The 25179-nt window shown below is 43.1% G+C and overlaps 2 protein-coding genes across 5 annotated transcripts in view; one reads left to right on the top strand and one right to left on the bottom strand.

Annotated features, from left to right (window-relative positions):
* Positions 1 to 5648: 5648 nt before the first annotated feature.
* Positions 5649 to 22089, bottom strand: gal (galanin/GMAP prepropeptide). 3 transcript variants are annotated; one of them, XM_070899792.1, is made up of 7 exons: positions 21316 to 22089; positions 18905 to 20076; positions 18699 to 18779; positions 14121 to 14175; positions 12729 to 12815; positions 12088 to 12165; positions 5649 to 5905 (listed from the first exon to the last, which is right to left on the bottom strand). In XM_070899792.1, exons 3-7 carry the CDS (start codon positions 18777 to 18779, stop codon positions 5847 to 5849), a joined length of 360 nt encoding a protein of 119 aa, XP_070755893.1. In that variant the 5' UTR covers positions 18905 to 20076; positions 21316 to 22089; the 3' UTR covers positions 5649 to 5846. The 3 variants fall into 3 exon arrangements, with proteins under 3 accessions (XP_070755893.1, XP_070755891.1, XP_070755892.1); XM_070899790.1 differs by having other exon boundaries at positions 18699 to 20076; XM_070899791.1 differs by having other exon boundaries at positions 18699 to 20076; positions 21399 to 22089.
* The window catches only part of LOC139280197 (sperm-specific sodium:proton exchanger-like), a 654445-nt gene continuing 651027 nt past the window's right edge, over positions 21762 to 25179 (top strand). Inside the window, exon 1 of one of the 2 annotated variants that reach the window (XM_070899784.1) lies at positions 21762 to 22036. In XM_070899784.1, the coding sequence (XP_070755885.1) occupies positions 21826 to 22036 (211 nt within the window). In that variant the 5' untranslated portion in view covers positions 21762 to 21825. The remainder of the gene's footprint in view (positions 22037 to 25179) is intronic. The other variant, XM_070899786.1, reaches the window with a different exon arrangement.

The following is a 25179-nucleotide window of genomic DNA, read 5'->3' as shown; positions in this document are numbered from 1 at the left end:
CCCAGGAACGACCGCAGCTCCGTGACATTCTGTGGCCTGGGCACGTTCCTGATAGCCTCTGTCTTGGCGTTTGTGGGCCGAATGCCATCCGTCGCGATCTTTCTCCCCCAAAACTCCACTTCTGTTACCATGAAGACGCATTTCAACCTCTTCAGCCGCAGCCCTACGCGATCCAGTCGCTGGAGGACTTCCTCCAGGTTTTGTAGGTGCTCGACAGTGTCCCGACCCGTGACCAATATGTCGTCCTGAAAAACCACCGTGCGTGGTTCCGACTTGAGTAGGCTCTCCATGTTTCTCTGGAAGATTGCTGCAGCGACCGAATTCCAAACGGGCATCTGTTGTAGATGAACAGTCCCTTGTGGTGTTGATGCAGGTGAGGCCCTTTGAAGACTCCTCCAGCTCCTGCATCATGTAGGCCGAAGTCAGGTCGAGCTTGGTGAACTTCTTGTCTCCTGCCAATGTCGCAAATAGGTCGTCTGCCTTAGGTAGCGGATATTGGTCCTGTAGTGGGAAACGATTAATAGTTACTTTATAATCGCCGCAAATCCTGACCGTGCCATCACTTTTGAGTACTGGAACAATCGGGCTGGCCCACTCGATGAATTAAACTGGGAAGTTGATGCCCTCGCATTGCAGCCTGTCCAGCTCGATTTCCACTCTCTCCCCCATCATGTGACGTACCGCTCACGCCTTGTGGTGAATAGGTCGTGCCTCTGGGACCAAGTGGATCCACACCTTCGCCCCGGAAAAGTTTCCAATGCCTGGCTCAAAAAGGGAAGGAAATTTGTTAAGAACCTGGGTACATGAGGTCTCATCGACATGTGATAGCACTCGGATGTCATCCTAGTTCCAACGGATTTTGCCCAGCCAGCTCCTTCCAAGCAGTGTGTGGCCATCGCTCGGGATAATCCAGAGTGGCAGTTCGTGCACCGTGCCTTCGTAGATGACCTTGACCATGGCGCTGCCCAGGACAGTGATAAGCTCTTTGATGTACGTTCTCAGTTTCGTGTGGATGGGGCTCAGGGCTGATCTGAGTGCCTTGTTGCACCACAGTCTCTCAAACATCTTTTTACTCATGATGGATTGGCTAGTGCCATTGTCCAATGGCTACGGGTAAGCTATTCAATTTTACAATTAGCATTATAGGTGGACATTTCGTCGAAAATGTGTGCATCCCGTGTACTTCAACATCTGCCTCCTCTCTCTGAGGCTCAAAATTGCTTTGATCCACCATGGACCGATCTTCCTCTGCCACGTGGTGGTTAGCAGGTTTTGCAGAGCTTGCCCCATTGTTCCACAGCTCTTGCAAACATACCCTTTGAAGCGGCATGAATAGGCTGAATGGAAGCCTCCACAATGCCAACTAGGTGTGAATTCATCCTTTGTTCTGGACTCTGAGTCATCTGGATCACCTGAGGCCTGCTGGCAGTTGCAGACTCGTGGTTTCTGCCCTGTACATTTCTGCTCGCAAACACAGTTCCAGTTAATTAATGAACATTGCTAGCACTTGTGTGCTGAGAGATTTGTTTGGTATTATCACTGGTGGACATAAACGCCTGTGCTATCATAATGGCCTTACTGAGGGTCGGTGTCTCTATAGTCAAAAGTTTTCGTAGGATGGTCTTGTGGCCAATGCCCAGTACAAAAAAGTCTCTGAGCATTTGCTCCAGGTAGCCATCAAACTCACATTGTCCTGCAAGTCGCCTTAGCTCGGCGACGTAGCTCCCCACTTTCTGACCTTCAGATCGCTGGCACGTGTAGAACCGATACCTCTCCCTCGGGTTAAGATGTTCCCGAACCAGTGTACACAGCTACTCATACGACTTATCTGTGAGTTTCACCGGAGCCAGAAGATTCTTCATGAGGCTGTAGGTCGGTGCCCCGCAGACCGTGAGGAGGACCGCTCTCCTTTTTGCAGCGCTTCCTTCTCCGTCCAGTTCGTTGGCTACAAAGTACTGGTCTAGCTGTTCGACATAGGCTTCCCAGTCCTCACCCTCCAAAAACTTCTCCAGGATGCCCAGTTTGCTGCATCTTTGCGTTGGATTCGTATACTCGTCGCCAGTTATTGTGTTCCAAACACAGATGAGACTGCACACAGGGAGATTAAAGTAACAGTGACCTCAGTCTATATTAAGACACTCCAGAGTGAGGAACAGGCTTTTGGGGCCAGCTTATATACAGTGCTCCCAAGGGATGCTGGGATCCCTTGGGACTTCAGGGAATGAGCTCCCTGTTGGCAGACCATGGGAGTGCATGCTTTACAGATACACAACAGGGGGCAAGGCCATGGAGGGATTTGAAAACAAGGGTGAGGATATTAAAATTAAGGTGTTGTCAGACTGGGGACCCATGTAGGTCAATAAGCACAGCGGTGATAGATGAACAGACCTTGATGCGAGTTAAGATACACGCAGCAGTTTTGGATGAGCGCAAGTTTATGTACGGTGGAAAATGGGAAGTTGACCAAGTGAGCATTGGAATAGGCAAGTCTAGAGGTAACAAAGACATGGATGAGGGTTTCAGCAACAGATAAACTGAGGCAAGGGTGGAGAAGGGCGATGTTACGGAAGTGGAATTAGGCGGTCTTAGTGATGGAGCAGATATGTGGTCAGAAGCTCATCAAAGAGTGAAACACAACAGCAAGGTTGCGAACGGTCTGGCTCAGCTTCAGACAGTTACCAGGGAGAGAGATGGAAACGTTGGGTCAGGGAAAGGAGTTTGTGATGGGGACCAAAGACAATTTCCAGAATTTTAATAGGAAGGTGGGGTGGATGTGGGTGCGGGGAGGGTTAGAAAGCAGGAGGGCATACATTTAAAAAATATCGGAGGTCTCGGGGCGGGGGGTTTCCGATTGCAGAGATGGGTGAGGCAGGGACACACGCACTTACTTCCTGGATCTCGCAATCCTCGCCTTACTATAGCTGGTGGGTACTCCGAGGCTTGAGAAACCTGACCAGCCACAGTTAAATTTGAAAAGGTCCTTAAATCCGAGGCATGCCAGCCTCATTATAATATTTAAATGGAGGCCCGGTTCCTGGGAGCGAGTTGGCTTCCTGGGAGAGGGTTTCCTGCCCAGCGTGTCCTGCCTCTGTTAAAACAGGAAGTTGGAGTTTGTCCTTCAGTTTTTTAACACTTTAACCTCCCACCTGTTTTTTGGAGTTAAAATTCCCTCCAATGGCTTCAGTTTTCCCAATATTTAGTTGGAGGAAATTGCTACACATCCAATATAAGCAGAAATTCATAGACTATATAAACCTATCCAATGCTGCCAGACCCCAAGACCCCCTTGGAAATGCTGCCTGACCCTGGTATTCTTCCATGCTGGCAGACGTGAGCACCCCCCAGCCCCCACCCCCAAACCATGTCTGCTAGGCCACTGATTGAGCGAAATCTCACATTGCACTCCCTGTTGCCGTCAAATCCCAGGTTTCCTCTCGATAGAGCTGTCAAACCCAAATAACTCTTCCCCACAATGTGGTCAGAACTCCTCTACCATTACATCTGCACGCTACTGTAGTGCTGCCATATGCCAAGAGGCATCCCTCACCCCTGCTACTAAATGCTAGGTAACAAGCAATTTAGTCACCCGAGTTAAAAAGAATATCTTCCTTAGAACAGGTTCAGAGAAGAGTGGTCAGAATAATTCTAGGTTTTAGAGATTAAGTTAAGCAAGTCTCAAGCAACTAGATTTATTTTTGTAAGATAAAAAACTGAAGGGGACATGATACAGGTCTTTAAAATTCTAGATAGGTATGCAGCTAAGGGAGGGAAGGATTAAAAAAGATATATAAGTGCGCCTGCTGTGCTTGGAACAAGCGACGGTGTTAATCATTGGATCTAATAATTTAAGGTACTTAAATGGGAGTATGCAAGGAGATTTAACACTGCAGTTGTTTAGTCTTGTCTTCAGACATATTCTTCACACTCACAACTGAACAAACATTCATTTTGTCTTGATTGGCTCAAAGGGTGAAACAAAGAAAGACTCTGGAGAAGCAGAGACCACATCGCCATTAAGATCGTCAACTACACATTTCATCTGCATCTTAATAAAAAATACATTTTATATTATTCCTACAGACATTTGATTAGCCCTCCAGCAAGAGATAGATTTTTGTCACTCCGGACACATTGATTAATGTGTCAATTTATAGAGATCACATGTCTGTTATGCAATATCATTTAGTTTCATCTGTTTGTTATGTTACTCTGTATGTATGGCTCTTTAATCTCATTAGTTATGCTAATAATGATACAACAGTACTCCAGCTCTTTATACTCCCGACCTGCGGTGGTGTTCTCTCGCAGGTCGGCGTGGCATCATGGTGGAGGTGCGGTGAGTGTTTTGTGCCAGAGGAGCAGTGAGAGTTTGTGGCAGAGGTGCGGCGAATGTTTGTGGCGGAGGAGTGGCGAAAGATCGTGACGGAGGTGCGGCGACTGAGGGTATGGGTCACAGAAGATCCGAGGGCCCAGGGGCAGCCCGGGCCAGCCCACACTGCAATATGTGTGCGCACTAGATCCGTGCAGCAGAGCAGGTCTCCAATCGTCCTGGTTAACCCTTGCCACTGGATAAAGGCCTAGCTCTGTCGAGCCCGTGTGGTGGCTGATGTGCAATGGTCACCACACGTTAAAAAATTCACGCACAGGCATCTTCTGTCCCCTCAATTGGAGTTCAGGACTGGAACACTGGTTCCTTCATTGAAACATCTGTGAATTCATGTGGAAGCAAGTCATCCTTGTTCGAGAGACCGCCTATGATGATGAACTGTACTGTACTGAAAGGCCCATTTAACATGGGAGCATGAGTACTACGACAAGTCCTTGATGTCTTGAGGTATGAAATGAGCCAGTTGGTAGCTCTTCTCAGGGCTGGAGGTACACTTTTAGAATCACTGGTCATCAGAGTAATAGCTTGTTGCTGATGGTGGAGAGGAGAGCTGCAGCAGCGGCGGATTGGGGCGGGGGGGGGGGGGGGGGGAAAGAGAGAGAGAGAAAGAAAGAGAGAGAGCTTGGTGGGGGCGGAGAGAGAGAGAGCCTTGAGGGAGGTGGGGGAAGAGAGACACATGTGGGGGGGATCAGAGGGGAGAGAGGGAACTCAGAAGACAGATCACATTCTTCCAAGCCCTTTTACATCCACACCCAATTTCTCGGAAAGCTTGGTGGATGTGTTACAAGGGACATCGTTGGAGTGGATGAAATCAAAAAGTCACAACATTGTCACTGTTCACTTCATACGCAATAAACCTGTTAACAATCTGCACACAATTCCCCATCTATGGTGGGCACGGGGGGGAGCTAAGGTTATGCACTTGCGCTTGGGTAAGAGACTTCGGCTGGTGGAGGCAGCTCTTGCGCTGGGGTAAGGGACTTCGGCTGGGGGATGTGTCCTCTCTGACATCTGAAGTCAAAATGGATCACGTTACAATGTGCAAAGTTAGGCTGGTGGTTCCATTTACACATTCCAGAAAAACTTCAGGCTGTGGCTTATCCGCCAAGGGGACCAATCAGCAATCAATCAGTCATGTGATAATGGAGAGCCAATCAGAGAAACTGCTGCCATTCAGTTATTACAAATAATGTATCCTTAAAGAAATTCCAAGCAATGCAATGCACTTGTTGCAGCTGCTAATTTTATTTGTTTACACATTTTCCTCAGTGTGGAAATTTGAAGATTTTCACAAAAATTATTCATCCCAATACTAAGTCAACAAAAGTAATGGAAATTGATTGAAATATTCAACCATCTAATTATAATTTATCCTAAATGTCATCAATAATCTTTGATTTGTTCACTGGAGGTTGCAATCCCATGCTGTTCACATTCCAGAAAAGTTGCTCTTGACAGGTTAAGGCTGGCCAACTTCAGACGGTAACAATGGTAGCAGGTTATCAAGTGCACCAATCTCTGAAACAAATAAATAGTCTTCATTAGGATCAAACCGGAAACATGGGCCAATGTTTTATAGTTACAGCAAAGAGAGCACACAATGCAATACAAACCGTGTTCTTTGCAGTTTAGTATATTTTAAGTGTGTTTTTGTTCTCAACTGAGCAATTAATGGTGAGAAATTGAATATTTTCCATTTCCGGCACCCAGTGTCAGCATCAAATATCCTGGTAAGATTCGTTGATCAAGTATTCCTGTAGTTTGATGTAGACCGATATTCCCTTTGCTCTGCTCAAAGCTTTAGAAAACAATCTCTATAGCATCAGCTACACTAGCGATCTCTTTTGAGTGAGATGACCAAGTTATGTAATGAGAGAGGATTAATTAGCAATCTCGTTGTGAGAGGCCCCTTGGGGAAGAGTGACCATAATATGGTGGAATTCTGCATTAGGATGGAGAATGAAACAGTTAATTCAGAGACCATGGTCCAGAACTTAAAGAAGGCTAACTTTGAAGGTATGAGGCGTGAATTGGCTGGGATGGATTGGCGAATGATACTTAAGGGGTTGACTGTGGATGGGCAATGGCAGACATTTAGAGACCGCATGGATGAACTACAACAATTGTACATTCCTGTCTGGCATAAAAATAAAAAAGGGAAGGTGGCTCAACCGTGGCTATCAAGGGAAATCAGGGATAGTATTAAAGCCAAGGAAGTGGCATACAAATTGGCCAGAAATAGCAGCGAACCTGGGGACTGGGAGAAATTTAGAACTCAGCAGAGGAGGACAAAGGGTTTGATTAGGGCAGGGAAAATGGAGTATGAGAAGAAGCTTGCAAGGAACATTAAGACGGATTGTAAAACTTTCTATAGATATGTAAAGAGAAAAAGGTTAGTAAAAACAATCGTAGGTCCCCTGCAGTCAGAATCAGGGGAAGTCATAACGGGGAACAAAGAAATGGCGGACCAATTGAACAAGTACTTTGGTTCGGTATTCACAAAGGAGGACACAAACAACCTTCCAGTTATAAAAGGGGTCGGGGGGTCTAGTAAGGAGGAGAAACTGAGGGAAATCCTTATTAGCCGGGAAATTGTGTTGGGGAAATTGATGGGATTGAAGGCCGATAAATCCCCAGGGCCTGATGGACTGCATCCCAGAGTACTTAAGGAGGTGGCCTTGGAAATAGTGGATGCATTGACAGTCATTTTCCAACATTCCATTGACTCTGGATCAGTTCCTATAGAGTGGAGGGTAGCCAATGTAACCCCACTTTTTAAAAAAGGAGGGAGAGAGAAAACAGGGAATTATAGACCGGTCAGCCTGACATCGGTAGTGGGTAAAATGATGGAATCAATTATTAAGGATGTCATAGCAGTGCATTTGGAAAGCGGTGACATGATAGGTCCAAGTCAGCATGGATTTGTGAAAGGGAAATCATGCTTGACAAATCTTCTGGAATTTTTTGAGGATGTTTCCAGTAGAGTGGACAAGGGAGAACCAGTTGATGTGGTATATTTGGACTTTCAGAAGGCGTTCGACAAGGTCCCACACAAGAGATTAATGTGCAAAGTTAGAGCATATGGGATTGGGGGTAGTGTGCTGACATGGATTGAGAACTGGTTGTCAGACAGGAAGCAAAGAGTAGGAGTAAATGGGTACTTTTCAGAATGGCAGGCAGTGACTAGTGGGGTACCGCAAGGTTCTGTGCTGGGGCCCCTGCTGTTTACACTGTACGTTAATGATTTAGACGAGGGGATTAAATGTAGTATCTCCAAATTTGCGGATGACACTAAGTTGGGTGGCAGTGTGAGCTGCGAGGAGGATGCTGTGAGGCTGCAGAGCGACTTGGATAGGTTAGGTGAGTGGGCAAATGCATGGCAGATGAAGTATAATGTGGATAAATGTGAGGTTATCCACTTTGGTGGTAAAAACAGAGAGACAGACTATTATCTGAATGGTGACAGATTAGGAAAAGGGGAGGTGCAAAGAGACCTGGGTATCGTGGTACATCAGTCATTGAAGGTTGGCATGCAGGTGCAGCAGGCAGTTAAGAAAGCAAATGGCATGTTGGCCTTCATAGCAAGGGGATTTGAGTACAGGGGCAGGGAGGTGTTGCTACAGTTGTACAGGGCATTGGTGAGGCCACACTTGGAGTATTGTGTACAGTTTTGGTCTCCTAACCTGAGGAAGGACATTCTTGCTATTGAGGGAGTGCAGCGAAGGTTCACCAGACTGATTCCCGGGATGGCGGGACTGACCTATCAAGAAAGACTGGATCAACTGGGCTTGTATTCACTGGAGTTCAGAAGAATGAGAGGGGACCTCATAGAAACATTTAAAATTCTGACGGGGTTAGACAGGTTAGATGCAGGAAGAATGTTCCCAATGTTGGGGAAGTCCAGAACCAGAGGTCACAGTCTAAGGATAAGGGGTAAGCCATTTAGGACCGAGATGTGGAGGAACTTCTTCACCCAGAGAGTGGTGAACCTGTGGAATTCTCTACCACAGAAAGTTGTTGAGGCCAATTCACTAAATATATTCAAAAAGGAGTTAGATGAGGTCCTTACTACTAGGGGGATCAAGGGGTATGGCGAGAAAGCAGGAATGGGGTACTGAAGTTGAATGTTCAGCCATGAACTCATTGAATGGCGGTGCAGGCTAGAAGGGCCGAATGGCCTACTCCTGCACCTATTTTCTATGTTTCTATGTTTCTATGTTATTATAAATTAGTATTGAATTGGGGGAGAAAACTGTTGATCTCTGCCCACAAGCAACTGGTTTGAGGCTAACCTAATTCACTTCACAAAGGACCCTACCAATTAACAGACAAGAAGACTTTCCTTCATCAGTCTGAACTGGATTCAAATTCATCTCAGTGTAAAAAGCTCAATGGGTTAACTCAGTCATTTAGTTCTCCAATTTTTATTATTGAAATATTTTTCTCAAATCATTGATTCAGTTCATCTTTTTCTTAAAAAAATCTGTGGTATAATTTTTGGGCCACAATTGTAGAGAAAATGGCTATACTGTCCTAGGGACTTAATATCTCCATACACAATCTTTTAGATAGCAGAGAAACCCCACCCAAACAATCTTTAAAAAGATTTAAGCCCTTCTTCCCCCAGCTGGCATTCATGCACAACCCTGAGCAGATGTGAGATTGCCCCCAGAATCCAGGAGAATAAAGATTTTCCTTCATGAGCAAAAAAGGAGAAATAAAATGACTAACTATAACAATACATAACATCAGCGCCACCACACTTCAGCTCCTAATTTCACTGAAATGAGGATTCTCACTGGCTCTATATCCATTCCATTACAAAAAAATTCACATCCCATATCCAAACCAAATACTAAACTCAGCCACATTGCATCCAATCTGTCACAATCTTTTGTATACAATCCAGATATTAATTTCATTAATTAATGCCCAGTCACTTTAATTCAGGTCACCAATCTCACCCAACCCATTTCTAATCTGATTCAATGCCAAATCAGACACCAGTCTCACTTCACCCACCTCATATCCACTGTTAAACCGTATTATACATTGTAATAAATCTAGCCATCAATCTTGACCACATTGTGTCATGTCCAATATAGGCATCAATTTCACCTACCAAACACCCAATGCAATCAACTCTAATGGATATCTAGTCACCGACTGTCAAGTCCAACACCAAATTTTCACAACATAGCCATCTCACAACAATCAACTATGTCACACTCATTGCTTTCAATAGAACATCAACAGAATACCCAGCTCACTCACCTCATGTTGGTCGCCAATGTCATGCCCATTGTATTTAATTCAACTCAAATGCAACTTTGCCAGCCTTGTATCCAATTATCAGTCTCATCCACCTCAATTGAATGTCAATCTGACCTGGACAATACTTGGTGTCAATCTGACAGTCTAATTCTTCCATTCTCCAATGTCAATCTCATCCACCCCACCTCCAATTTCATACCAGTGTCAACCAGATCATACCCAATCAATTTCACCATGCAGTCACAACTCACCCAGCTTTTGAATTCAAGACAATCCAATAATCTTCAGTAAATCACACAATCTCAAATTTAATCCAATATAAATCGCAATACCTGTATTATGCTTCAATTTAGAAATCTCACCCACATTGTATACAGTGAATTATTTCAGCCACTTTATATCCAATTTAATCCAGTCAAAGCTTACTCACCTTGTAGCATACCAAATATGCAAAAACTGACCAACAACTTCAAAAAACTCCAACAACCATAAATATTGGCCTCTTGCCACCTGAAAATGAGGAGTTATACAGAAAATGCTGTGAGATATCAGCTCGTCATAGGTTAGGTTGATGAGTCAGACACATTCAGCTTGTCATAACCTAACCTGCAGGCATGCCCAACATTTGATCAATCATAAACAAAAAAAGGCCTAAAAATGTAGTTTGCAACTGAGGGGTATGTAGAAATTACCTAAGGGAATGTGATTGCTTAAGGCATCAGATGCCACTTTGTATTTAATGCTTCATGGTATATGCAAAAGGCATAAACATGTATTGTAGAAGAGAAGACTAGAAGACACAAATAAATAGTAAATAGTAAATTTAAAACAGGTATTAGAAAACAATTTAGGTTGATAAATATTTGAAATTCTAAATACAGTTACAATAGTAAGGTGAGTGAATTATAGTGCAAAAGGCCAGACCCTCAATAGGTCAAATGGTCTATTCCGCTAACCTTACCCAACTCAAGTACTCAGTCTTAGGGGGCGAAATTGCCCGTTGCCCCGATTGGGGGCGGTAACCTTCGGACGCCCCGATGCGGAATTGGGCCTTTCGCCCATCAAAGGAAGCAGAGCACTATCTCCGGCACTCTGCTTCCTTTGAGGCCCAATGACGGCCCAAGAATCAGCCGACCAACAAAGATGGCGGTCCGGGACACTGCAGGCCTCAGCTTTAAACAACGCCCCAGAAGCAGCTGTCCGCCAGCTTCGCAATCCATGAAGGTGACGTTGTCATCCACCCGCAATTTCCCCTGTGGGGCATTAACGGGTTGGTGCAGGACAATGAGGGGTCAGCGTGCACAGCGCCTCCCAAACCTCTGGGGCAATTTCCTGCGAGGTGGTAGTGCCCCTCTCCACCGGGAGAAAACGCGCTTGTGCACCATTAGCACCCCCCCGGAGGTGCTAACAGGGCTATAAAAAGGGCCAATTTTGTCCCCTTACTCATTTTCTATCCAATCTAGTCAATCTTACTTATCTTGTAACTCTAATATCACTAACTATGTTTAGTCACAAATCTGACACTTAACCAAAATACCATTTGTATTTATGATTCTAATGATATATAGTATCACCAGTATCATCATTTTACACCTTGCCAATCTCAACCAATTTGTAGCTAATCTGAAACCCATCTCACCTACTTACATCCATAAATCAATGAGATCCACATTCCTTATCTAGTCGCCAATGCCTGTTGGTTTCATTTAGGTCCTATGCAGCCACTTCCCTATTGGGAGTCTCTCTTCTAGACCATATTCAATTCAATCAGCAACCAATTTAGCACATCTTAATATCCAGCGACAAATCTTGCTTTTACCTCATGTAATTCATTGCCACAGTTATCTTACTTCTCCAATATTTAAACTAGTCTTCGCTTTAAACTAATCTCTACTACCTAATCATTTACCAATTCATCTAGCTCTAACAATTCATGGAATTGCCACCTTTGGCCATCTTCTATGGAATCCAGATACTTCCTGTTGCACTCTCCAGTCAGTTTTTCCAATTCCTGCCACACCTTTACACATGTACTCATTTGAATACTATTCATTTACAAGTTGAAAAAATTACTGGATTCCAAAAAGTGTCCATGAAGAGTTCGCTGAATCAGGAACATAATGAACATGATTAACTGGGAACTGTTTTAATAGTCTGTATAATAATGACAATCTGTAAAGATCATCTATGTGGGCCAGGTTAAAAAAGGAAAAATAAACAGCAAATAAGTAACAGACAGGTTTGCAGTGCTGGTTATCACATCTGTAGTAATAGGAGCAGAAGGAGGCCATTCAGCCCCTTGACCCTGTTCCGCCATTCAATGAGATCATGGCTGATCTGTACCTTAACTCCATCCATTTGCCTTGACTCCATATCCTTTTATATCCTTGGCTAGCAAATGTGCTTCCAATATCAAATAATCTTACCTTTTAGGTGCAAGTACATAAGAAATTCGATGGCTATACGAGCAGCACTTTCATCAGCAAGGATTTGTAGCAAGTTATCTAGAAAATGCACATTAGGATTTATGTTTAGTCAAGAAATGCTTTCTTTTTTTAATTAATATTTTGTTCAGCAAAGTATGACAATGGAGCATAGTGCAATTTATATTCCATCACAACAAATGTTCCGAGGTTAGGTTGATGAGTCAGATGCAATGTCGACAAACCCCCACACAAACATTGTATCTTAAAAGGACAGCACTGCTGTGTCAGTGTCAATTATTAATTTGCCACACCAGCTATTCCTGCAATACTCAATTATCAGATGTCTCAGGCATTTTATCTAATCTGACACATCCTACATGTAGCCCTATTCACTGATGAAGGGAATGGATTATTCTGTTTGTTTGGATTGGGACATCATCCAACACACAAAAGTTGTTGCGGATGAGTCTATGACAATTTATTTGCTGCTTCCTGTTCCTGCTCCTCCCCATTGGTTTCATTACTTCCATCCAAGTATGGCATGTGAAACTGGTAATTTGGGTCAGTTCCGTTTCTCTCTTACTCCAAAATATACTTGTTAGGACCTCCTAGGGAGGTCAAAGAGGAACACATTTTCTTACCAGGTTTAATTTCATCTTCAAGCTGCAGATCACGTTTGCCAGCAAGGCCATTCTTTTCGTTTAAGGACCGGTGATTGTCTACGGCATCTGTGAAGGGGTTAGTTACCAAATGTAACATTGAGAACTTATATTAATGTAAAATCTTAATCGTACATCTGCAACACCAAAACTGGTCAACAAATTTCAGAAATCTAACTTTTATGGCTATTTAATTTTCCTAGAGAATTATAGTTTTAATTCCAGATCAAGTAAGCCACATCAAATCACAGTTACTATGGTTAACTGCTCAATATCCATCTTCTCCATCTATGTATACCAACTGCATTTAGGTCATTATGATAGTAGAACATGTGAAGAATTTTTGAAGGCAGTGACTCATGCTGGAATATGATTCCTCAAGCATCAGAAGACTTGTCCAAATGTCCATTCTTTTGAGAGCTGAGCACAGACATTGCGTTTGGTAGGTTATTCAATTATGGAGCCCAGTACAGCCAAGCACCTATCAGCTATCCATCCAGCAGGTTTCTGGATAGCAACCTGCAGCAAGAATCCTGGCCGTTTTGTCTGTTCCCTAACCCAATGGTACTGAGGTAACTTTCAGCTTTATTCTATGGGTATACAACCTGTACACATTCTGGGAGGTGAGATTTTTGCATATTCTGTGACAGGTTGGCGATAGGCATTTCAACTAGTTTGAATAAAAACACTGAAAGAATAGCTACTCACTTAAAATTTGATCACAATGACATACTGAAAAGAATTTGTTTGTAAACTGCAGTGAGATATTTTATCATTTAATCACTCCTGCCATCCACCCAATCACAGACCTCTTTTGTTCTTTCCTCCTCTCTACTTGCTTAAAACCTGTTACATCTAACATTTTCCAGTTCTGATGCATGGTGCAATGAGATTTTTGCCCATCATCCCTTTTGTCTCTTAGATCATTCCTGCCTTTCACCCTATCACAGACCTTCCCTTTAGTTATTTCCTTCCCTCCCCCTTTCAATGTCTCTGCACTTCAAGAATCTGCCAGTTCTGACAAAGGGTCACAAACCCGAAACGTTAACTCGGGTTGTCTCCACAGATGCCACCTGACCTGCTGAGATTTCCAGTATTTTCTCTTTTTATTTCAGATTCCAGCATCCGCAGTATTTTGCTTTTGAAGAAGTAAGGCAGGTCAGGAGTGGTAGATCAGGGGTCAGCACAGTTTTACCTATTCTTCATCAAGTTCCAGTGTAAACAGGTCACACGTATCTCACAGTTTGAAAAATTACTGAGATATTTCATTAACAGGACACTTTATAGCTCAGGAGTGGGGACGAAGGATTGAAATTTCTCAAATAGATGTTACAAGCTCTCAACACAATTTAGCATTTGCACAAGAGTACTCACGTGGTCCTAGTAGGTATCCTGCACTGTTTAGTGTCCAGCCCCTTTTCTCTTTTGTCTGTTGGAGAAATATTTGAAAATTACTTTTTTAGGTAGCATACAGTGTACCTAAATAATAAACACCAAATCTATCACTATGTCAAAACATAAACAGCAACTGGTTGAATGTAAAGCAGGGCACAGCACAGGACCAAAATATATAATGTTTTGATAACATGCTTATCATCACAAAGTTAAAACATCTGAAATAAAGCATCCAGACCAGAGTGAGTCAGGAAGGAACTGAGAGAGTAACAAAGGTAATAAGGCATCTGTTACTTAGGTGACATCAGGAAAGAATAGAAATACGTCAAAGCTAAAGGCACTATATCTGTACGCGCGAAGCATTCGCAACAAAATAGATGAATTAATAGCGCAGATAGAAATTAACAGGTTTGATCAACAGAGATGGGGTTGCAAAGTGGCCAAGATTTGGAACTAAATATTCCAGGATACTTAACTATTAGAAGAGATAGGCAAGACGGTAAAGGAGGAGGGGTAGCCCTGATAATAAAGAATGGGATAAAGACAGTAGAGTGAAAGGATCTTAGCTGCAAAAATCAAGAAGTAGAATCAGTTTGGGTGGAGCTAAGGAACAGCAAGGAGCAGAAAACATTGGTGGGAAGTGTTTATAGGCCCCAAACAGTCGTTGTAATGTAGGGCAGAGTATAAATCAGGAAATTAGAAACAAATGTAATAAGGGTAATACAGTAATCATGGGGGACTTCAACGTACATATAGACTGGCCAAATCAAATTTGCAGTAATAGTGTGGAGGACACAATCATATAATGTATACAAGAGGGTTTTTTAGATCAGTATGTTGAGGAACCAATCAGGGAACACGCTATATTTTAGATTTAGTATTGTGCAATGAGAAAAGATTCATTAATAAGCTTGTAGTAAAGGGGCCCTTAGGGAAGAGTGACCATAATAGGATAGAATTTTATACTGAGTTTGAAAATGATTTTGTTGAATCCGAAACTACGGTCTTAAATCTAAACAAAGCAAACTACGTAGGTATGAGGAGCAAGTTGGCTCAGGTAGATTGGAAAAATACATTAAAAGGTATGACAGTGGACAAGCAATGGATAGCATTTAAAGAATTAAAACATAATTTACAACAAATATACATTCCTTTAAGGTACAAAAACCTCACAGGAAAAGTGGTCCAACCGTGGTAAGCAAGGGAAGTTAAAAATAGTATTAGATCAAAGAAAGAGGCTTATAATAGTGCCAAAAAGAGTAGTAAGCCTGAGGCCGAGACAGGAGAAATTATAATGGGAATTAAAGAAATGACAGAGAAATTAAATACTTTGTGTCCATCTTCACAGAAGAAGATGCAAAAAAACTTTCCGGAAATAGTGGAGAACCAAAGGTCTAACGAGAATAAAGAACTGAAAGAAATTAGAATTAGTAAAAAAATGGTACTGGAGAAATTAACGGAACTGAAAGCCAATAAATCCCCTGGACCTGATGGCCTATATCCCAAGGTTTTGAAAGAGGTGGCTATAGAAATAGTGGATGCATTGGTTGTCATCTTCCAAAATATCATAGATTCTAGAACGGTTTCCGCGGATTGGAAGGTAACAAATGTAACCCCACTATTTAAGAAAGGAGGGAGAGAGAAAATGGGGAACTACAGACCAGTTAACCTGACATCAGTAGTACGGAAAATGCTAGAATCTATTATTAAGGGCATGGTAACAGGGCACTTTGAAAAGAATACTAGGATTGGGCAGAGTCAACACGGATTTATAAAAGGGAAATCATGTTTGACAAACCTGTTTGAGTTTTTTGAGGTTGTAACTAACAGAATAGAAAAGGGGGAACCAGTGGATGTGGTGTATTTGGATTTTCAGAAGGCATTCGATAAGGTGCCACACAAGAGGCTATTAAACAAAATTAGGGCTCATGGGATTGGGGGTAATATACTCGCATGGATTGAGGATTGGTTAACGGACAGAAAAGAGAGAGTAGGAATAAACGGGTCATTTTCGAGTTGGCAGGCTGTAACTAGTGGGGTACCAAAAGGATTGATGCTTGGGCCTCAGCTATTCACAATTTATATCTATGATTTGGGTGAGGGGGCCAAATGTAATATATCAAAGTTTGCTGATACAAAGCTAAATGGGAATATAAGTTGTGAGGTGGATGTTCCTACAAATAGACTTCAAGGGATATAGACAGGCTAAGTGAGTGGGCAAGAACATGGCAAATGGAATATAATGTGGAGAGATGTGAAGTTATCCTCTTTGGTAGGAAAAATATAAAAGCAAAGTCTTTTTTAAATGGTGAGAGATTGGGAAATGTTTGTGTTCAGAGGGACCTGGGTGCCCTTGTATACTAATCACTGAAAGTTACCATGCAACTACAGCAAGCAATTAAGAAAGCAAATGGTATGTTGGCCTTTATTACAAGAGGATTTTGCGTATGAGTAAAGACGTCTTACTGCAATTATATAGGACACTGGTAAGACCACACCTGGAGTACTGTGTACAGTTTTGGTCTCCTTACCCAAGGAAGGATATACTTGCCATAGAGGGAGTGCTACAAAGGTTCACCAAACTGATTCCTGGGATGGGGGAATTGTCCTATGAGGAGAGATTGAGTAGACTAGGCCTATATTCTCGTGAGTTTAGAAGAATGAGAGGTGATCGCATTGAAATATACAAAATTCTTACAGGGCTTGACAGGTTAGATGCAGGGAGGATGTTTCCCCTGGCTGAGGAGTCTAGAACCAGGGCTCACAGTCTCAGAATAAGGGTCGGCCATTTAGGACTGAGATGAGGAGACATTTCTTCACTCAAAGAGTTGTGAATCTTTGGAATTCTCTACCCCAGAGGGCTGTGGAAGTTCACTCGTTGAGTATATTCAAGACAGAGATCGATAGATTTTTGGATATTAAGGGAATCAAGGGATATGGGGATAGTGCAGGAAAGTGGAGTTGAGGTAGAAGATTAACCATGAATGGCAGAGCAGGCTCGAGGGGCTGAATGGCCAACTCCTGCTCCTATTTCTTAGGTCCTTATCCAGTATTTGCTGGATCTCATTTGTAACTAATGACAGATAAAATAAAAGAAAACTGAGCTGTTTAAAATGTTTTGTTTAGAAACAAAGGACTGAACTCTGAAATAATCTTTTCCAATTACAACTTTGACCAAAAAATAAAAAAATGTGGTTAAGACTTTAGAACATTCAGCAAGATGTACTGTAAAATCATTGCTGATGTTATCATTAGGAAATATATGACTTCAAATAAATAGACAACAAAGTAATAGATACACATTACAATAATATATTGATGTTGGTGAAAAGAAAGGTTTAGATTTGAATAATAACACTTAGGTGAAGTACTGCAGGGTAACCAGCACCCATAAAACTGTACCCCAGCAACAGTCTTTACCTTCAGCAGAGAAAATTGACCAGAGAATAAGAGATAGGGGACAATCTTCACTCTATACGGCCGACACAAACCGGGATGATGGGCAGTTAAAATACCCTGGTGACTTACTCATTGGCTTTGTGCTGATCCTGATTTTAATCTGCTCTTCTCAGCAGGTGGTAAAGGCACCCGCCCAAAGCCAGTGGGGTCCATCTTTAAATATGCAGATTGGGGTCAGATGATGTCACAGGTCACAACTGTAATTTTGACTCTAACCCGAGCGAACAATCCACTGCCCCTTTCCTCTCAGATGAAGACAATGAGAATAGGATCGGGGACCTGAAGAACCCACGAATGAACTTTAAAAAAAAACGCCCCTTTTTGGGCCAGTAGGAGCAGGTGTGTTTCTCCAAACCCCTCATGGAAAGTTTAGGCCACTCCTGCCCTGGGCTTCCTCTCTTCCCTCACATGAGTTCCTCTCAAAATCTCCTCCCCATGACTTACCTTCTGGCCCGTGAGCCTTCTTTTGGTACTGGCCAGTGGCCTCCGGCTGCCCAAACCCCTACTCCTGTCCATTGACTAGCTATCACTTTTCACCCATTTTGGTCAGGCAGATGACCAGCAGCATGCAGATAAAGCCCATGGCGTTACAATAGTCAGACTCACAATGCCAATGTCAAATGCATTTGGCATTTACTGCCCGCCTGAATCACACTCCCAGTTAAAAATTCCCTCGATATAATGATTATATACATATGCTATCAAATACAAAGTTTCATAGTAAAACATATTTTATATTGCCTCATATCCCACATTTATAGTTATGATACTCATATTCAGAAATAAATACAGCATCAGTAGCATTATAAAGACATAACAGGTTGATATTTTGAAGAGTGATCTTTCAATAGACCCTTTATTTAATAAACAGGCCGTTTTCAGTGGAGCTCTTAATCAGACTCTTCATAATAGGTTAATATTTTTGGATGCCAAGTATTTGCAACACTGCTTTCATTTCACATTGTCAGCATTCACATTTCTTTCTAACTCTGTAATAATTTAAAAAGTCGCCCTTAATGACAATTCATATAGGGAAGGGAGAGAGTGCTAGAAGGGAGCACCTAAAAAGGGAGACTAGACACTTTAGAAAGAACTCACCGAGAGGACTAGCCCAAAAGAATGGGAGACAGCGGCACAGAGGACTAGAGACACACACAGGAGGCTGACACAGCTCGGCATCTGAAAGCGGAGGGGGAGAATAAAACAGGTGAATTCCTGAAGAAACATCCCAGAGAAAATGAAAAAAATACAAACATTTTAAGATTAAAAAAAGTAAATAGAAAAATATATTTTCCTGATCTTACCTTGTTTTGGCCGCAGTATGCTTTCTTCCGAACTCGATGGTGTGACGTACTTTTGTGACTGAAGCCTGGAGAGTTGCTGAACTAACACGTCTGCCTCTTGCCTGGAGCAACAGCTGCCATAACACAGAAGTTGTGGCAGAGAGCGGAGCGCACTGTGTACCTTTATATTGGAAGCCAACCGCATCGCCAGTCCCCCTCCCGCGTCAGAGCTCTATTGCCTCTGTATGTCACCCCCATTAGAACAAAAATTGCACCAATTACATGAAGTATACTCTTAGGTAATTTGGCTGCAGATAGACACGAAGCATATAATTACATTTGATGAGTACACTGTCCCAAAGGCTGGCTGCACAAAGCGTACACTGGCGGCGAGCTGCCTGTGTCCACAGGTTCATATATTTAGAAAATATTTATTTTAATCCTATTCAGAATTTCATTTTATATTTTCCGTGCGTGACAGGATTACTTTCTAAATCAGTAACATGCGAACACTCATACATTTTTTCAGAATTAGGTATCAAATATATATCCTTGCACCCTTCCCCATGACGAGTGAACCGGTATTACAGATCAAAACCTCTGTGATTTCAATATTTTTAACCATGGGTATAGATTGGATTTAAAACCACTGTTTTCTGTACTAGTTACTCCCAGAGCGGAAGCATAAAGCAATACGTTAAATGGATCATAATTTCTGATGCATATCAAGCTTACAGACTTTCGAAGCATCTTTTCACTGAGATTGTGTACTTTTTAAATTATTAAACAACTGAAGTGTGGGGCTCAGATCCAGTTCACGCGAACTGATGAACTGATTCAGGCAGTAATATTTAGATGATGCCAAGTTTGTGGTTTAAAAACCGGTAGATGATCGGATGTGAATACTGAGAATTGATATGGGGCTCCACTTTCAAGGTTCAGGGAGAAAGATTGCAGTGCAATGAATCTTGGTTTCAATACAGTAAGGATGTAATAGCGTGCAATGTATGAAGTTTGAAGCAGCTGTACATAATTCTTCTATGTTACAGTAAGAAAGAACTTGCATTTTTAGTCTTTCACGTCCTCCGAATGTCTGAAAGCACTTCACATCCCATTAATTAGCGAAATACGGTGGCTGCTGCAAATCTGAAACCCCAGAAAATACTGAAAATACTCAGCAGGCCAGGCAGCATCTGTGGAGAGAAACAGAGTAAACGTTTCAGGTAGATGACCTGTTGAGTATTTCCAGCATTTTCTGTTTTACATCCAATTCATTGCCTTTTTTTGATGGGTACTGTTTTTAGGTGAAGTGTACAGCAAGATCCCATGAACAGCAAAGGAGAGAAATTACTTCGGTGGTGCTGATTTAGGAATCATGCTGGCCAGAACACTGGCAGTACTCTGTTTTCAGGAGAGAGATAGACTCAGTTAGCGAAAGCAAACTATGCACACAGACAATTCTCAGCCTTGTTTTCAAAGCCCTCCATGGCCTTGCCCCTCCTTATCTCTAGAATCTCCTTCAGGCCCACAACCCTCCGCGATATCTGCTCTCCTCTAATAATTTCCCATTACACTCTACAAATAGATACATTCCCACGCTGGTAAAAATGAGATATTTATCTGCATGCTTTCTTTTCCCCTTACGTTTTTCACCATCTTGAGTTAAATCTTGTTCACTCAGTTGTATGGTTATAAAGATTGTGTTCACAACAGTATAAAGAAAAATACATATTACGACCACCTCTTCTTTAACCTCCATTCTTTCTTTTAAATTATTAAAAGTTAATGACACCCACAACAACTAAATCCAAAATTTATACTTCATGGACTGTGAACCTTGAAACTTCAACTGGCCTCTTGACCATCCCCAATTTCAATCGCACCACCATTGGTGGCTGTGCCTTCAACTGCCGAGGCACTAAGATCTGGAATTCCCTCCCTAAACCTCACCGCCCCTCTATCCTCCTTTAAGATGCTCCTTAAAACCTATCTCATTGACCAAGCTTTTGGTCATCTGCCTTGATATCTTCCTTATTTGGCTCGGTGTCAAATTTTGTTTGATAACACTCCTGTGAAGCAACTTGCGACGTTGTTAAAGACGTTATGTAAATACAAGTTGTTGTTGTAATAAGGGACCTGAAAGGGAGAATCACAGACAACTTAGGGAACCAGAGAGTGAATTATACTCGGAACTCCTACACGGCAGGCGGGCCCAAGATGGGCAGAGGAAATATTTCAAGGACACTCTCAAAGCCTCCTTGATAAAGTGCAACATCCCCACCGACACCTGGGAGTCCCTGGCCAAAGACCGCCCTAAGTGGAGGAAGTGCATCCGGGAGGGCGCTGAGCACCTCGAGTCTCGTTGCCGAGAGCATGCAGAAACCAAGCGCAGGAGCGGAAAGAGCGTGCGGCAAACCAGACTCCCCACTCACCCTTTCCTTCAACCACTGTCTGTCCCACTTGTGACAGAGACTGTAATACCCATATTGGACTGTTCAGTCACCTGAGAACTCACTTTTGGAGTGGAAGCAAGTCTTCCTCGATTTCGAGGGACTGCCTATGATGATGATATAAATACGAGTTATTGTTGTAATAAGAAGCCTGAAAGGGAGAATTACAGACAACTTGGGGAACCAGAGAGTGAATTACACACAGAGGGAGAGGAAACGACAAGTGCAGATAGGGGGGAGAAGCGCCCAGGAGCATGCAAGGACAGAGGAAGAGCAGCACTGATAGACACTGGGAGAGAGGCACAACATCACAGGTACACAGGATAGGCCTCTGGGGAAGCCGCCATGTGCAGCTCCAGATCACGTGACAATGAGAATTGGCGCGCGGTGGCCGCATGCGCAGTTGTCCGACCTGTTCAAACGTGCATCGCATTCGGAGCGCGCGGCTGCTGTCGAACTGCCGGTCAGGGCGCCATTACCAGGGTACGAATCATGGGTGTATTGCCCAACATAACGTGGGGCCTGCCGTGGCACAATGTCAGTGAAGGCGGCGACCTGGCGAATACCACCAGCTCAGGCTTTGGGGTATCTGGAAAGAATGTATGGAAGTCGTATTTGCATTTCAGAGAATCCTCCTTCCAAATCCTCGGCGAAGATCTACCGCACATCATTCTCTTCATCTTTGGAACCTTTCTGTTCGGAGGTAAAGTCACAAACATAATGCAAAGACCACAACTAGCTTTGAAATAATGGGGCAATCTAAATTCGTCATTGTAATGTAAAGCTGTCATGCTGTAATGACACTTCCCCGCCAGTGGGGGTGCTGCAGCAGGCCCGAGCTCTGGGGTCGGACCGGACTCTGAGATGGCGAGCAGTCTGCTTCAACCAGAATCGGAGGCCAGGTTAAGGAGTTTGTAGCAGTGGTCGAAAACGATGGCTTCAGTGTTTAGCTGGAAGAAATTGTAGCTCATCCAAGACTGGATGTCACAGAAGCAGGCTGACAACATTTGAGGCAGTGGAGAGGTCGAGAGAGGTAGAGCTAGGTTTCGTGGGTGTACATGTGAAACCTGATGTCTTTGGATGATGTCGCCCAGGCGTAGCTTGTAGATGAGGGGCCAAGGATAGATCCTTGGGACTCCAGTGGCAGCTGTGTGCAGGGAGAAAGGCATTGTTGAAGGTGCTCTGGCTTTTATTAGATATGTAAGAGTGAATAAGTGAGGATGTTATGAGAATGTCGTCTTGGAATACGATCGTTCCAGGAATGGATTTGAGCAAACTTTGCACTTATTCATCATTTAAATAAATAACTCCGGAATCGGAAGTACGATATCAAAATCAAAACTCCCTTGGGGGAGTTTCGTGTTGGGCATGATGAAGGGAGGGATATGGCAAGGCAGTTGAACAAATGGTCTTAATCTTCGTGACAAAGAAATCCATTAGTTCCTCGCACTTGTTTTTGAAATTGAGGGTAGAGATATCAGGGAAAAGGGGCTTAAGGAGGCGGTAGTGGAGAAAAGCAGCCGGGGGTTATCTTTATATTCCAGGATGATGCTGGAGTAGTGAGGAGTTTTGACACTGTAAATACAGGTGAAATAAGTAGTTCGAAATTCAACTTTCTTTGAAAATTAACCCCTCTTCCCCTCTCTCGGCTCTTTCCCTTCTTTTTCGCTAACCCCATGTAGGGTGTTTGTTTCGTTCACTCCACTCTGATTCTTAGACCTCGGAACTTATAGTGGGAAAGGATAACACTTGGCACAAAATTTTGGCATAGAATTACTACGGTCTCCCTAAGACCCCTGCGTAGACTACCTACAACTTATTTTCTCCGTGGCTACCCTAGTCAACCCGGGATTACTCCAGCCTACCCAAGACTGTTTCCTTCTGCTGGCTGCCCTAGCAGCCCCTGAGAAGATAATTTGTTCAGACTACCTATGACTTCTTTTCCCGGTGGCTATCCTAGTCGACCTGAGATGACTACTGCATGTCAGAGACTGTTTCTCTCCTGGTCCCCTAGCTGCCCTTGAGAAGTTAGCTTTTGGTCTTTTTCAGACCCCTGCGCAGACTACCTGTGACTTCTTTCCTCCGTGGTTACCCTAGTCAACCCGGGATTACTCCAGCCTACCCAAGACAGATTCCTTCCTCTGCTGGCTGCCCTAGCTGCCCCTGAGAAGATAACTTTTCGACTACCTTAGCCGACCTTAGACTTAACCAAGCCTCCCTCGGGGATCTTGCCATGGTTTTGTGTCCGTGATTCTATTCCCAATGCCGAGGTCCTGCCGCTTTTGCCAATTCTGTAGGGTGTTTGTTTTGTTCACTCTACTCTGATTCTTAGACCACGGAACTTATAGTGGGAAAGGACAACACGTGGCACAAAATTTTAGGCTTAACCCATACAATCACCAGCCCTGGCTGTGGCTATTCTTCTGTCCGTTCTCTGCAGTGCCTGTTCCTTTTGTCTCTTCCTCCTGCTTCTGCTGTTTCTTCCTGTGTTCTCTACTTGCTATTGCTTCCTGTTCTTCTTCCTGCTTCTGCTTAACTTGCTTGTGTGTCTGTGTCCGTATATTTATATCCAGGTTTTGAATAAGTTTTCCACTGGGATGAAATTCGTGTTTTCGATCTGATTAACTGGTTGGTGATAGGTTTGAATTTGCACATGGAGTCGACAATGCAAAAGATGTTTTCTTATGCTGAAATGCTGTTAGCCCAAAAATGTGCACTTTGTTGGGGGATTCTTTTGTTGTCTGCTCTTATTACAGACTCGATGTCTCCAGTGGCTGTTTTCCCCACCCTGGTCAATCAAGTTCAGGGCCTCACGTAACAACTCCATTGTTGTTATGCATGAAGTCAGTTTTGGTTCCTGATCACAGAATGTCCTTAATTGTCCAGTTTAATTCCAAAGATGTATCAATCAATTTTTAGTTCCTGGTCTGCATTTTTCTGAGGATTAGTAACCTTACACCCAGCACATCTCCAGCTCCCTGCATAATATACTTTCTGAAGTTTACAGAACACAAAACAAAAGTGAAAAGTATATAATCAGAACATTGTAAATTACCTCGATCACACACACACTCTAACAAAGAACAACCAATATAAATTTTATCTTACTAAATCTTTTGAAATTTGTCCTATTGGTTTTCAAAATTAGTTGAAGAAAAAGTACTGAGCAGAAAGTTCTAGAAGCTAAAGAAAATTATTCCATCAGTGTAGCTGGAAAATTAGGTACATTGCATATCAGGCGGTTAAGAAAGCAAATGGCATGTTGACCTTCATAGCAAGGGGATTTGAGTACAGGGGCAGGGAGGTGTTGCTACAGTTGTACAGGGCATTGGTGAGGCCACACCTGGAGTATTGTGTACAGTTTTGGTCTCCTAACCTGAGGAAGGACATTCTTGCTATTGAGGGAGTGCAGCGAAGGTTCACCAGACTGATTCCCGGGATGGCGGGACTGACCTATCAAGAAAGACTGGATCAACTGGGCTTGTATTCACTGGAGTTCAGAAGAATGAGAGGGGACCTCATAGAAACTTTTAAAATTCTGACGGGGTTAGACAGGTTAGATGCAGGAAGAATGTTCCCAATGTTGGGGAAGTCCAGAACCAGGGGTCACAGTCTAAGGATAAGGGGTAAGCCATTTAGGACCGAGATGCGGAGGAACTTCTTCACCCAGAGAGTGGTGAACCTGTGGAATTCTCTACCACAGAAAGTTGTTGAGGCCAATTCACTAAATATATTCAAAAAGGAGTTAGATGAGGTCCTTACTGCTAGGGGGATCAAGGGGTATGGCGAGAAAGCAGGAATGGGGTACTGAAGTTGAATGTTCAGCCATGAACTCATTGAATGGCG

The sequence above is a fragment of the Pristiophorus japonicus genome, chromosome 14 (genome assembly GCF_044704955.1).
Source record: "Pristiophorus japonicus isolate sPriJap1 chromosome 14, sPriJap1.hap1, whole genome shotgun sequence".
In the NCBI taxonomy this organism is placed as follows: domain Eukaryota; kingdom Metazoa; phylum Chordata; class Chondrichthyes; family Pristiophoridae; genus Pristiophorus; species Pristiophorus japonicus.
This window is presented reverse-complemented; position numbering and strand designations above follow the sequence as displayed.

Excerpts from the sequence above, each read along its gene's own strand:
- gal (XM_070899790.1), bottom strand. The coding sequence starts at position 18,827 with ATGTTTCTTCAGGAATTCACCTGTTTTATTCTCCCCCTCCGCTTTCAG. Across the intron at positions 14,176-18,698 it reads CTTTTGGGCTAGTCCTCTCG|ACAAAAGAGAAAAGGGGCTG; the intron begins GTGAGTTCTTTC and ends TTTCTCCAACAG. Across the intron at positions 12,816-14,120 it reads AGGATACCTACTAGGACCAC|ATGCCGTAGACAATCACCGG; the intron begins GTGAGTACTCTT and ends ACCCCTTCACAG.